This window comes from Oncorhynchus nerka, linkage group LG21 (assembly GCF_034236695.1).
Source record: "Oncorhynchus nerka isolate Pitt River linkage group LG21, Oner_Uvic_2.0, whole genome shotgun sequence".
Taxonomy (NCBI): Eukaryota; Metazoa; Chordata; class Actinopteri; order Salmoniformes; family Salmonidae; genus Oncorhynchus; species Oncorhynchus nerka.
In genome coordinates, this window is record NC_088416.1 from 24,057,131 (window position 1) to 24,071,673 (window position 14,543).

The window sequence follows — 14,543 nt, forward strand, 5'->3', positions numbered from 1 at the left end:
TGGCATATTATGGCTGTGGTCTTCCTTCTGATCTGTCCATACAACATTTAGGATCCCCTGAATACTCAGGCAGACATCTTAGAACAAAAATAACAATCAAGTGAGTGGAATTAAGGTGAAAGGGCATGAAGGGATACACTTCAAATAAACTGTACATGAACGGCTTACCAAAACCGATATAATACAACTTCTGAATTTGCACTCAACATAGAACATAACACCATGTCAGTGTGTCATTCTGAAATGTGAACAGTGAGGGAGAGGAGCAGTGAACTGACTTTGCACACACACAAACACTCATGCACCCTAGTATTGAATCTCTCGGCCAGTGTTCTACAGAAGAGCTGACACGCAACAGTGAAATGTAGAGCCTGCCAGACATCTCTCCACAAGCTGCAGGTACCGGAGGGTGGGGAGGGGAGGGGAGGGGGGGGGGGTGTAGGAGTATGGATGACAGGAGAGGTTGACCCAGAGGGCGGTGAGAGACAGAGAGTGAGTGAGGTAAAGTGGGAGAATCCAAGGGGATGAATCATCGTACAAATTTGGTGCTGCTGTCTATCTCTTCGTTCCTCTCTCTCTCCACCCTACTGTACGCCATCATCACACCCCTCCCCGGTTTCCCCACAGTGATCACAGTGAGTCTGACTAGACCATAGAGAGGTCACAAGCTTGAGGTAATTGGTTCTGAAGTGCTGCCAGGTTTGCCTGGGGTTGGGGACAGAGACTGAGGGAGACAAGCTGTAACTGAGAAGTTGGATGTCCCCTGTGATAGAGTCAGAGACAGGACTGTCACTGTCCCCTGACTCCATGCCATAGCAGTACAGGGATGCTGAAGAGGCTCGTCCATCATAGACACACAGATCCTGAGTTTTCAATAACAGATGAATGAGTGGACTGACAGCCCGTACCACACCCTCAATGCAATGATCAGATGGGCGGGAGGTCTTGGTCCACAGACACCTCCGAAGCATCAGTGGAGGAGGGGAGGAGGAGGAGAGAGGATGATAGAAGATGGGTCAAGCGACATTTGTAGTTGAGAGAGGGCCGATGAGATGTAGCTTTGCCCTAGGCCTGCCACAAAACTGTCAGCTGCTGCTGGGACTCTGGGACCCTCAGAGACTCTTCCTCCCTCGCACTCTCCTCCTCACACTCTCCTCCTCACACTCTCTCACAAGGACAGAGTGTTTGAGTGGCATGTGTTTCTCTCCAGGGAAAAACCTAAATAGGTTATAGCATAGGTTATGCACTACATGGGAGAGGCCATTTATGTGATTTGTTATGATTTCCTCTTCTATAACAAATGGGAGATATGTCTTTGGGTATATCTTTGGGTGCCGGTGTCCAATAGTATGGCCACACCCTGCTGTTGCAAGGGGATCGTGTGTTCTCCCGTCGTTCCAGGTTTAATTATAAAGCATCACTGTCAGAGTGTTTCCCTGATTCTAGCCACATGAAAGGATGTGGCTATTCTCAGAGAGCACTCCCACGAGAGAAGAACAGCTGTGGTTGACGCCAGCACAAGCTCACACACGCAAACACGGAACACGCACGAACGGAACATGCACAAACAGAACATGGAACACGGGAACATGCACAAACAGAACATGGAACACGGGAACATGCACAAACAGAACATGGAACACGGGGAACATGCACAAACAGAACATGGAACACGGGAACATGCACAAACAGAACATGGAACACGGGAACATGCACAATCAGAACATGGAACACGGGAACATGCACAAACAGAACATGGAACACGGGGAACATGCACAAACAGAACATGGAACACGGGAACATGCACAAACAGAACATGGAACACGGGAACATGCACAAACAGAACATGGAACATGGGAACATGCACAAACAGAACATGGAACACGGGAACATGCACAAACAGAACATGGAACACGGGAACATGCACAAACAGAACATGGTACACGGGAACATGCACAAACAGAACATGGAACACGGGAACATGCACAAACGGAACATGGAACACGGGAACATGCACAAACGGAACATGGAACACGGGAACATGCACAAATGGAAAACACACTTGCAGTGGATCCACCTATGCAAACATACTCAGCTAATCCTCTGATTTACAGTAACTCGTACTGTAACCCCCACTTGACTTGACACTATCAGCAGTTGAAAACAGAAGGTTATTTGCCTAACCCCAGCTCTCTGATAATGGACATGAGATGTATCACATGTGGGGTTTGCTAGGACCGCCTACTCTCTCGAAAGTACCTATCAGATGCGTCTGTTGGGGACAGACGGGTAGAGTGGAGAATGTGGTGAGAGACCATAAAAGGAGCCAGTCTCCCACCATTTCGTTATTCTCAAGCATAATTGTCTTCCTCACACTCTCGCGAGCAGGGGAAACGCAATGATATAGTCACACAACTGCTCCACGACAAAAACGCACCAACTGTAAAAACATAGAGCGTGCATAAGTAGCTGGCAGGCCTGTTTTGTCTTCTCTCTCACTGGCTAGGCCTCTCTCTCCAAGTGAGGATGGATAATTGCTATGTTACGCTTAGCCAACTGCGTACCACCCTGCGCACCACCCTACCACCCTTCTGAAGCCTAAGCAGGGTTGGTCCTGGTCAGTCCCTGGATGGGAGACCAGACGTTGCTGGAAGTGGTGTTGGAGGGCCAGTAGGAGGCACCCTTTCCTCTGGTCTAAAATTCCCCAGTGATTGGTGACATTACCCTGTGTTGGGTTCTGTATTTTGGATGGGATATTAAACAGGTGTCCTGACTCTCTGTGGGCACCCATGGCACTTATTGTAAGAGTGTTAACCCTGGTGCCCTGGCTAAATTCCCATCATGGCCATCTAATCATCCCCAGCTTACAATTGGCTCATTCATCCCCCTCCCTCTCCCCTGTAACTATTCATTGCTGTAAATGAGAATGTGTTTTCAGTCAATTTACCAGGTTAAATAAACACATTTTTAAAAATCCCTGCATGACGATAGCTGCCAGGACTAGTCATAAGCAGGATTGTAACTGCCGACTGTAAAAATCACTGGTCATCAGCGGGCTCGAAGATGAGGAGGGAAAGGATTGGTGCCGCTCGGGCATCCCGGGGGTCCACTTTTTCTTTGCCTGTTAAGCTGGATATTCTCAGCCAAAGTGTCATTTCTCCCACCACCACTAGGCTCATGGTACAACCACATCCTTGGCTGACACTACCGGAAGCACGGATGCTATGGTCAGTAGTCATACAGATCTCCTCCCAATCAGGGTCTAGGGTCTCCAAGTTCGAGTTCAGTTTCTTCCTCACCTCCACCAGTAACTCAGCCGGATATTACTCAACAGTAAAGAGGTCCCGTTGAGAGCTCTAAATGCTTGGGCCAAGACCATGTTCGTTTTCTGAAAAACAGAGGCAGTGAGGCGCTGGTACCGTTAATAACACAGCACATGGGGCTGGTGTGGTGAGCCAGTGACAGCTGCATCATTGGAGAGTTGCCAAAACTATATTGTGTATGTCCAGGCTTGGGGTACCCTTAGCAAAAATCCTGCTAGTGAGGGTTTTTTTCCACAAGTCCTTAGCTTCCCTGAGGCAAGCTGGTACCGCAGGGAGCAATTCCTTTATTGGGGCTGCATGTGACTGGCGTCTCTTTCTGTCGTATAGTTCCCTTGACGGGCCCTGAGCCCGCTTGCAGATACTGTATGAAGGAGCCCAAACTCCATTGGAGGAGGGTCAGCTCCACTACTCTCGGGCCGTCAGGTCAGCTGACCTGAGAGGGTGGGAGAACGTGGTCGTAATCTCGAGGAACTCCGTGAGATTAATCCCGTCGTCATCCTCATCATCCCCTAACTCAACCTCCCCCAACACTACGTCGTCGGACAGTGAGGGGAGGGAGTCAAGGCTATCCACCATGACCTCGCCCCAACTGGGCTTAGTTGCTGAGAGCTGAGCCTCAAGCTATCGCTGTTGGCTCGAAGGCAGCCTGTCAGGGTCCTGTGAGCACTGGGCATGTTCCTACCCAAGCAATTGATGCATAGAGGATGGGAAACTTCCCTGCTTGACCTCTCACTCACTCACACACACGCACACACACACACACACACACACACACACACACACACACACACACACACACACACACACACACACCAACGAGCTAAGAGCGTTTGCCACAGAGACAGTGGAAAGAGGTGAAACCTGACTCAGAGCCAGTGTTGATTCACCATGCTGACACTCTGGCCAAGCTTCTCCGATATCATTTAACGCGACACCGTGCAGTCGCTGGCAATAAATAGAGCTGGGACTGAACTGTGTAGGACTACGGCAACATGAAGGCCACAGTTCATACGACTGACTACTGGTAGAGTCACAGTTCAGACAGTAACAGTGGTGTGGAGTGGAGTCACAGTTGACAGTTCAGACAGTAACAGTGGTGTGGAGTGGAGTCACAGTTAACAGTTCAGACAGTTACAGTGGTGTGGAGTGGAGTCACAGTTGACAGTTCAGACAGTAACAGTGGTGTGGAGTGGAGTCACAGTTGACAGTGCAGACAGTAACAGTGGTGTGGAGTGGAGTCACAGTAACATAGGGGTCAAAGTTCATAGAGTAATATGGGAGTCAAGGTTAACACAGTCACAGTTCAACGGTAAGTATTAGTTGTCTTGAATGGCAAAGCACAGGTGATGGAGAGGATGAGGAACTAAATGTGACAGGAATTTTCAGCTCCATCCATGGCTTTGTTGGAACTTGATGAAGAATGAATTTGGGGGAATGACAAGGCATCAGTAAACAGAGAAACCAAAAAGTGTTGTAATACTTTTCACTTCACATTAGGTTTCTCCCACGCACACAGATTGTAAAAGAAGTCAGAATGCCTCAGACAGAATCCGGGACTGGGCGATAGGAGCAGTGTGTCAAACAGCAGGGGGCCCCTCCTTTACTGAGGTAATTTATTAAGACCGGCCGTCTCCGATTGGGTTCCTGCTAAATGCCAATAGTGTAACCAATAGTGTAACCTAGTGCCACAGTGGACATTCCAGGAAGGGGATCTGAAAACAAGACCGCAAGCCAATGCAGACACTCTAGAATAAACTGATCAAGATGGCCTCCAACAGCCAGCAACCAGATATTGACGTACCTTTAACTCTCTTCTAGTTAATTATGTTCAGAAAAAGCAGACCGTGTGAACATATGTCAATGTTTTATAAGGCATTATATTGACCTCCTCTATAGGAATTTCTAAAGATTAAAAGACAAAATATATAATTTAGGCATTAGGCAAAAATAGATTTTCCAAATAGGTCCTTCCTCTACTTTCTTCTCCTCTGGTTGATATACTGTAATCATGCCAGCTAATAAGAGCAGAACTGGGTTCAAATACAATTTAAAATATCTCAATTACTTTCACATACATTCAAAGTAAGTATTCAGATATATTTTAATTGAAAAGACAAGAAATGTAATATTTGTATGCATTTGGAAATGTACTTGGAAAGTATTTGAAATACTGAAAAACACTCACTGAAAAACACTCCCATGCAATTAACACAGATATTTGAAAATAGTATTTGAGTGTATTTGAAAATGCTGTGAAATATAATTATTTATACTATTTTTTATTATAATCTTTTTTTTATTTTTTTTTACAAATAACCATTAAAATACTCAAATAAAAGTACTTGTTTTGGGCGGTGTATCGGAAAATACTCAAATACACAAAAAAAAGTATTTTAAATACCAAATACTCAAATTGCACATGTATTTGTACCCAGGTCTGAATAGGAGACAAGACATCACAGAACTTGCCCCCAGCCAGGTTGCAAACTACCCAAAGTCTCGCCCTGTCATGAGGCTGCCAGCTGCAAGCCATTAGACAGACATTGCAGCACGCAAGGCTAAAAAAACACCAGCCCATGGAGTAGCAGGCTGCCACAGAGAGAGGGACTGTTCAGACTCCCTTCCCTTTCCCTCACTCATCATAACGGAATCCCTCTGCTTGACTAGGACATTATGTATGTACACTGGAGTGGTGTGACTGGGAGGTATACAGCCGGGTACTATGTAATTAGGCTACTCTGTATTGAGACACAGGGGAAAGGTAGCCCCGCTTGTTGCTATGGAGAAGGCAATACAAAGAGACAGTCATCCAGTTGAAGTAGAAAGTTTAAATGTATTTGTCTAAGGTGTATGTAAACTTTTTTCACAATTCCTGACATTTAATCCTAGTAAAAAAATCCCGGGCTTAGGTCAGTTAGGATCACCACTTTATTTTAAGAATGTGAAATGTCAGAATAATAGTAGAGAGATGTCACGCCCTGACATTGGAGATCCCTGTTTATTCTCTATATTTTGGTTAGGTCAGGGTGTGATTAGGGTGGGTACTCTAGTTTTTGTATATCTATGGTTTTCTTTTTCTTTGTTGGCCTAGTATGGTTCCCAATCAGAGGCAGCTGTCTATCGTTGTCATACTTAAGCAGCCCTTTTTTCCACCTTCAGTTGTTGGATCTTGTCTTTGTTTGGTTGCATGCATTTTTGCGCGATGAAGCATTTCGTTCATTGTATTTTTATTTTTTTGGGCTGGTTCACATTTTTAATAAAATATGATGAACTTCAATCACGCCTACCCTTAACGACGAACGTTACAAGATAATTATTTCTTTCAGCATGTATTTCTTTCATCACATTCTCAGTGGGTCAGACGTTTACATACACTCAATTAGTATTTGGTAGCATTACCTTTAAATTGTTTAACTTGGGTCAAATGTTTCAGGTAGCCTTCCACAAGCTTCCCACAATAAATTGGGTGAATTTTGGCCCATTCCTCCTGACAGAGCTGGTGTAACGGAGTCAGGTTTGTATGCCTCCTTGCTTGCACATGCTTTTTCAGTTCTGCCCACAAATTTACTATAGGATTGAGGTCAGGGCTTTGTGATGGCCACTCCAATACCTTGATTTTGTTGTCCTTAAGCCATTTTGCTACAACTTGGAGTATGCTTGGAGTCATTGTCCATTTGGAAGACCCATTTACGACCAAGCTTTAACTTCTGACTGACTGATGTCTTGAGATGTTGCTTCAATATATCCACGTAATTGTCCTTCCTCATGTTGCCATCTATTTTGTGAAGTGCACCAGTCCCTCCTGCAGCAAAGCACCTCCACATCATGATGCTGCCACCCCAGTGCTTCACAGTTGGGATGGTATTCTTCGGCTTGCAAGCCTCCCCCTTTTTCCTCCAAACATAACGATGGTCATTATGGCCAAACAGTTCTATTTTTGTTTCATCAGACCAGAGGACATTTCTCCAAAAAGTAAGATCTTTGTCCCCATGTGTAGTTGCAAACTGTAGTCTGGGTTTTTTTTAATGGCGGTTTTGGAGCAGTGCCGTCTTCCTTGCTGGGCGGCCTTTCAGGTTATATCAATATAGGACTTGTTTTACTGTGGATATAGATACTTTTGTACCTGTTTTCTCCAGCATCTTCACAAGGTCCTTTGCTGTTGTTCTGGGATTGATTTGCACTTTTCAAACCGAAGTACGTTCATCTCTAGGAGACAGAACACGTCTCCTACCTGTGCGGTATGGCGGCTGCGTGGTCCCATGGTGTTTATACTTGCATACTATTGTTTGTACAGATGAACATGGTACCTTCAACTTCACCCAAGGATGAACCAGACTTGTGGAGGTCAACTATTTTTTTCTGAAGTCTTGGCTGATTTCTTTAGATTTTCCCATGATGTCAAGCAAAGAGGCACTGAGTTTGAAGGTAGGCCTTGAAACATATCCACAGGTCCCCCACCAATTGACTTAATTATGTAAATTATGTAAAGCCTATCAGAAGCTTCTAAAGCCATGACATCATTTTCTGGAATTTTCCAAGCTTTTTAAAGGCACAGTCAACTTAGTGTATGTAAACTTCTGACCCACTGGAATTGTGATACAGTGAATTATAAATGAAATATTCTGTCTGTAAACAATTGTTGGAAAAATGGCTTGTGTCATGCACAAAGTAGATCTCCTAACCGACTTGCCAAAACTATAGTTTGTTAACAAGAAATTTGTGGAGTAGTTGAAAAACAAGTTTTAATGATTCCAACCTAAGTGTATGTAAACTTCCGACATCAACTGTACATGTAAGGGAGGAATGTAGGAATACATGCCAGGGCATAAGCAAGTTATTATTTGAGCATGAAACAATATAAGTACTGTATCTTCACTCACTGTATACGCTCAAGTAAAGAGAAGATAAATACCCCCAAGCGCATACTGTAAACAAATAAATTGTAACTCTGGAAATCAATGGTAATGCAGAAAGTGAGTACAAAAATACACAGAATTAAAAGAAACGCTTTGAAAGCAGCTTGGTTAGCCTTGCGAAGAGCATATAGTTGGAGGCTACAACTACTTATAGTAGAGTAGAGTTGACTCTTTCCACAGTTCTATATTCACACAGCGTTATTGTGGGTTTTCCAGCCAGTTAGGCCATGATGAATAGAGAGCATGGCACCGCTTCAGGACTAAAATGACGTCTTCATCTCACACTGTGTTGAGGCTTTCAACTATCTGTCACAGTCAGTCGTCATAGGTCGGGCGTTGGCTTAATCACATGTGGACCACCGGTACTACTGTGTTTATGGTGTCATATTATGATTTGGGCCCACAGGTCTGTCTTTATATAGCATTCGCCGCATTGGTCAACCATGAGACACTATGGTCTGGGAAAGGTCAATGAACTCACTCCATGTGTCATTCTTCATGCAAACTACAGCACCGGGCAGACGTCAATTCAACATGTATTCCACGTTGGTTCAACGTAATTTCATTGAAATGATGTGGAAACAATGTTGATTCAACCAGTATGTGTCCAGTGGGGCTAAGATGAGTATCACTACTAACTAACACACTTAACATAGATAGCCAATATGTGCAATGTAATTTCCTGTTGATAGACAGTGTTTGGAGTTTTTCAGAAAGGGCTGAATCCTAAATTGGGACACATGCACGTAACCCCAATGTTGAAATCTTTGACATTATGTTTTACAAGAAAGTATACGTTACACACACATCTCAAATGATAAATTACACCATCGCATCAGCATTCGGCTCTCAAGAATTATCTTCCTCTCCTGTAGTCTAAATCAGTGTTTCTCCACTCCAGTCTTTATTTTTTTATTTTACCTTTATTTAACCAGGCAAGTCAGTTAAGAACAAATTCTTATTTTCAATGACGGCCTGGGAACAGTGGGTTAACTGCCTGTTCAGGGGCAGAACGACAGATTTGTACCTTGTCAGCTCGGGGGTTTGAACTCGCAACCTTCCGGTTACTAGTCCAACGCTCTAACCACTAGGCTACCCTGCCGCCGTACCCCCTTACACATTTGTATTGTGGCCCCCGGACAAGCACACCTGATTCAACTTGTCAACTAATCATCAAGCCCTCTAATGAGTTGAATCAGGTGTTTTTGTCCGGGCCTACAGCAAAAATGTGTACGGTTAGGAGTCCTCGAGGTCCTGAGCTGAAAAACACTGGTCTAAGTATCTCACTGGTCTAAATACCTCACTGTTCTAAATACCTCAGTGGTCTAAATACCTCACTGGTCTAGATACCTCACTGGTCTAAATACCTCACTGGTCTAGATACCTCACTGGTCTAAATACCTCACTGGTCTAGATACCTCACAGGTCTAAATACCTCACTGGTCTAAGTAACTCACTGGTCTAAATACCTCACTGGTCTAAATACCTCACTGGTCTAAATAACTCACTGGTCTAATTAACTCACTGGTCTAAATAACTCACAGGTCTAAATACCTCACTCGTCTAAGTAACTCACTGGTCTACATACCTCACTGGTCTAAGTAACTCACTGGTCTAAATAACTCACTGGTCTAAATACCTCACTGGTCTAAATACCTCACTGGTCTAAATACCTCACTGGTCTAAATAACTCACTGGTCTAAATACCTCCCTGGTCCTAAATAACTCACTGGTCTAAGTAACTCACTGGTCTAAGTAACTCACTGGTCTAAGTAACTCACAGGTCTAAATACCTCACTCGTCTAAGTAACTCACTGGCCTAAATACCTCATTGGTCTAAATAAGTCACTGGTCTAAATACCTCACTGGTCTAAATACCTCATTGGTCTAAATAACTCACTGGTCTAAATACCTCCCTGGTCCTAAATAACTCACCGGACATGGAAAGCCTGAGGCCGAATAGCTTTGGCCAAGTATACCAGCTAGAGCAGTACCAGTTTAGGGTAAACTCATCCCTGAGTGAGGAGCCACTCGCTCTGGTGAGAGAACGTTAAAACAGTTGCTGTAACGTTATAATAAAGTTCAGAGTGTATTTCGCACCAGCTCATGATTTTCCCATGCATCATGGAGAATTCACCCAACCCTGTGGTGGAATCTAGTGGTCTTGTACAAGGTTTCTCCACCTCACATCTGAAGCAGCCTACCGCAACCCACTGCTACAATCTACCATACACAAGTGGCTGTGTATCCATCTTTTGATCCACTCAAACACTGATACACTGCTAACACTTTATAATAACTTTCATGGATAAGCATTACTAAACTACATATATGCTACCTTAATTTTATCACTCTGTTGCCGCAGAGAATTTTCCTGCGCAGCAGGAAATGAAAATGGTATTGTATTCAAGGTTTAAAAAGGCTTCTAAAGTTTGTCATTTCCACTTAAAAAATGTCAGACTTGATTTATCCTAAATAAAAATGTATCAACCCCTCCAAAAATGTCCATGAATTCTAATCCATTTACTATTTCACATTTCCTGTTCCAGCAGGATTACTTTCCTGCTGTAGCAAACTGGTCAAATACAGATAGCACACCTGTATTCAGCCTGTCCTCAGAGCCTGTTGGTAAGCATGTATGAACACACACCCCTCTGTTTCCCACTCTCACCTGGTAGATGAGAACCTTGAAGTGCCGTCTCTTGAGCAGCTCGTTCTCGTTGCTCTCCAGCTTCTTGATCTGGCCCGCCTGCTTCTCCAGGTTGGTGCGGACCGTCTTCACGTTGACACTGACCTTGCGCACCTTGCCCAGCATCTTGTTGACGGTGTTGGCCGTGTCAGTGTGGCTCTTGGACAGCTTGGCCAGCTCTCCCTGGATGCAAGAAACAGACTTCTCCATGTCCTGCTGTCTGGCCTCCAGCCCGTTCTGGGTCTGCTGGATCTGGTCCACCACCCCGATGATCTTGTCTAGCAGGGTCAGCACCATGACCCCGTTGACCTGCGCCTCACTCTTGGTGCCCGAGCCCGTGGCCAGCACCAGGTCCACTTCTTCTGAAATGTCGTCTTCATCGCTGTCGGTGGCGGGCTGGACCGCTGCGGCTACCAGGGACACCTCCTCGTCGTCGTCAGACACCTCGGTCAGAGCCATTCGCTCCTGCTGCAAGCCTGCTGGATCCGCCATGGCTGTCAAGTCCAAACACACACCGCTCAGCTCTCACGCTCACTGAGGATAAAAATAGACTACCGGGAGAACAAACTTTAAGGGGCCACCCTGACCAAAAGTCAAATCCAAATACTTTTCCTTTCTATGAAGGGACACTTACTCTTCCACTTCTTTGGAGCTTTTCCTCTTCCCACTTTCTAGTCTACTTGTCTTCTTGCTGTCTTTCTTTTCCTCCTTTTTCTCTTATTCTCAGTCCTCTCAGTCTCTCTCTCTCTCTGACTTTGCGTCTACCCTGGGATGCTGGCCAACCAACGGGAGTGGAACCTCTCACTGCTGAGGCATGTGTGCCCTGACTCAAATGACGGGACTCCCTGTCATACCACCCAGTCAAACTTTTCCTTTCCTACACCCGGCCCCCACTATGCCCCACCCCACCCGCCACCCTGCTCCTGGGGCTCCACCCCCTTCCCCTGCCCAGCATGAGGGTATAACAACCACAAGCCCTTGTCTCCACCCCTAGTGGTTGGGCAGAGCCTGGCAGACCCCGCCCCCATGGTAGGGACTTCCAGAGGGGAGGCAGGGGAAGGAGCCAAACATGCACACAATGGCACAAACCGGCACAGATTAAGTGCAAAGTTTGAAGCTCCAGTCACTTGCGTAATTCATTTAATCAAATCTGTCATTTCAAATATCATACCACGTGGTTTAGTCAGAATAGAGTTTTGGCTAGACATGTTCTATAACTGGGAATAGAGCCCGACAGTGGAGGTGTCATAATACCCATAAAACCTAGCGGGCTGTGTTTTGTGTAGGCGTACCCTGGCGTGACGTTTTGATAGCCATATAAATCTCTCAGACAAAGGTGAATGTATCAATATATTCTATTTACTCTCAGATTTGAAAATGGTAATTAGTGTCAAAGTGGACATCATGCAAGACTACAAATCCCTGCAAGCTCCTGCATGTCATCTCTAGCAGACCTTTTTGCTAACAGGTATGGTGTCAATTTAAAACTTGCACAAGACAGTTCACAGAATTGTCAATATAAATACATTTTGCCAATTTATTCATTTTTAAAACTGCATCGTTGGTTAGGGGCTTGTATGTAAGCATTTCACTGTGAGGTCCACACCTGTTGTATTCGGCGCATGTGACTGAAACAATTTGATTTGATTCGATTTTATCTGCTATATTTGTCCAAGTGTCATTTATGTTTCTGCTGTAGGCGGTGGTAGACACATCAAACCGACCTCACCTGAATATCGTATCCTTATAGAAATCTACTTGTAAAGCAATGTGGACTCTCTTTTGTGGGATGCTACATGTCTTGCATAAAGAGGAAGATGTATGGTGATTTACGCTTTTTTTTTTAGATCGCCAGCAGAGGGCATATTGTCTTCATGGACCCTCCACATTGTGTAGTTGTACAATGTCATTTTTCAGCAATCAATTCCAATGACAGTAAGCTAACACATTCTTGCCAGGTTAATACTAGTCAGTCACTCAACCTACATTCATGGCCATTCCTGTTTCTAAATATACATTTTCTTCATTACAGGGTCCGTAGGACATTTTTTGACCAGTCACACTTAGGCAGGCCAGCAATCTCACATGTACGGGCACACCGGAGACCAACTTACTCACACAGGACAGGGCCATCTGCACACTCTAGCAACAAGCTGTTGAAAGAGAAAAGGAAATATGTGAGTATCTAGTCTTGTAAGTGCACTGATTCAATTGAGGGCCACATCACAATCACAGACACTACTAGGTGTTGGTATAGTTGCCCCCAGAGCTATATATTTAGAATAAATACATAGCTCTGTTTGCCCCAAACCTCTGCTTCATGGTCAGACACAGTGCCTTCAGAAAGTATTCACACCCCTTGACTTTTTCCACATTATGTTGTGTTACAACCTGAATATAAAATGTGTTAAATTTAGATCTTTTTTTGGTCACTGGCCTACACACGATACCGCATAATGTAGGATGATGTTTTTAGAAATGTCTACAAATGAATGAAAAATGAAAAGCTGGAATGTCTTGAGTCAATAAGTATTCAACCCCTTTAAGTAAAAATGTGCTTAACAAGTGTCATAATAAGTTGCATGGACTCACTCTGTGTGCAATAATAGTGTTTAACACGATTTCTGAAGGACTACCTCATCATCTCTGAACCCCACACGTACAAGTGTCTGTAAGGTCCCTCAGCCAAGCATTGAATTTCAAACATAGATTCAACCACAAAGACCAGGGAAATTTTCCAATGCTTTGCAAAGAAGGCACATATTGGTAGATGGGTAAAAGAAAGCAGACATTGAATATCCCTTTGAGCATGGTGAAGTTATTAATTACAATTTAGATGGTGTATCAATACACCCAGTCACTACGCAAATACAGGCATCTCTCCTAACTCGGGGATTTCACCATGAGGCCAATGGTAACTTTAAAACAGTTACAGAGTTTAATGGCTGTGATAGGAGAAAACTGAGGATGGATCAACAACATTGTAGTTACTCCCCAATACTAACCTAATATTCCAAAACATGCATCCTGTTTGCAATAAGGCACTAAAGTGTTATGTTTGGGGCAAATCCAATACAACACCTTACTGAGTACCACTCTCCAAATTTTCAAGCATAGTGGTGGCTGCATCATGTTATGTGTATGCTTGTAATCATTAAGGACTGGGGAGTTTTTCAAAAAGAAATGGAATGGAATTAAGCACAGGCAAATTCCTAGAGGAAAACCTGTTTCAGTCTGCTTTCCACCAGACACTGGGAGATGAATTCACCTTTCAACAGGACAATAAGCTAAAACACAAATATACACAGGAGTTGCTTACCAAGAGTCAGTGAATGTTAGTGGTTGAGTTACAATTTTGACTTAAATCTACTTGAAAATCTATGGCAAGACCTGAAAATGGTTGTCAAGCAATGATCAACAACCAATTTGACAGAGCTTGACTCAATTTTTTAAAAGAAAAATGCTGTAATTGCTGCCAAAGGTGCATTGACTCAGGGGTGTTCATACTTATGTAAATGAGATATTTCTGTATTCCATTTTCAAGAAATTAGCAAAAATATCTAAAAATATTTGTCATTATGGGTTGTGTGTGTAGATGGGGGAGAAAATATGTGA

General features: G+C 44.1%; 1 protein-coding gene across 2 annotated transcripts in view; it reads right to left on the reverse strand.

Moving 5' to 3' along the window:
• Positions 1-11,784, reverse strand: part of cavin1a (caveolae associated protein 1a) — a 30,285-nt gene extending 18,501 nt beyond the window's left edge. Inside the window, exons 1-2 of one of the 2 annotated variants that reach the window (XM_029625364.2) lie at positions 11,563-11,784; positions 10,911-11,422 (exon numbers count right to left, since the gene is read on the reverse strand). In XM_029625364.2, the coding sequence (XP_029481224.1) occupies positions 10,911-11,420 (510 nt within the window). In that variant the 5' untranslated portion in view covers positions 11,421-11,422; positions 11,563-11,784. Of the gene's footprint in view, positions 1-10,910; positions 11,480-11,562 lie in introns of both variants that reach the window. The other variant, XM_029625363.2, reaches the window with a different exon arrangement.
• Between the last annotated feature and the right edge of the window lie 2,759 nt (positions 11,785-14,543).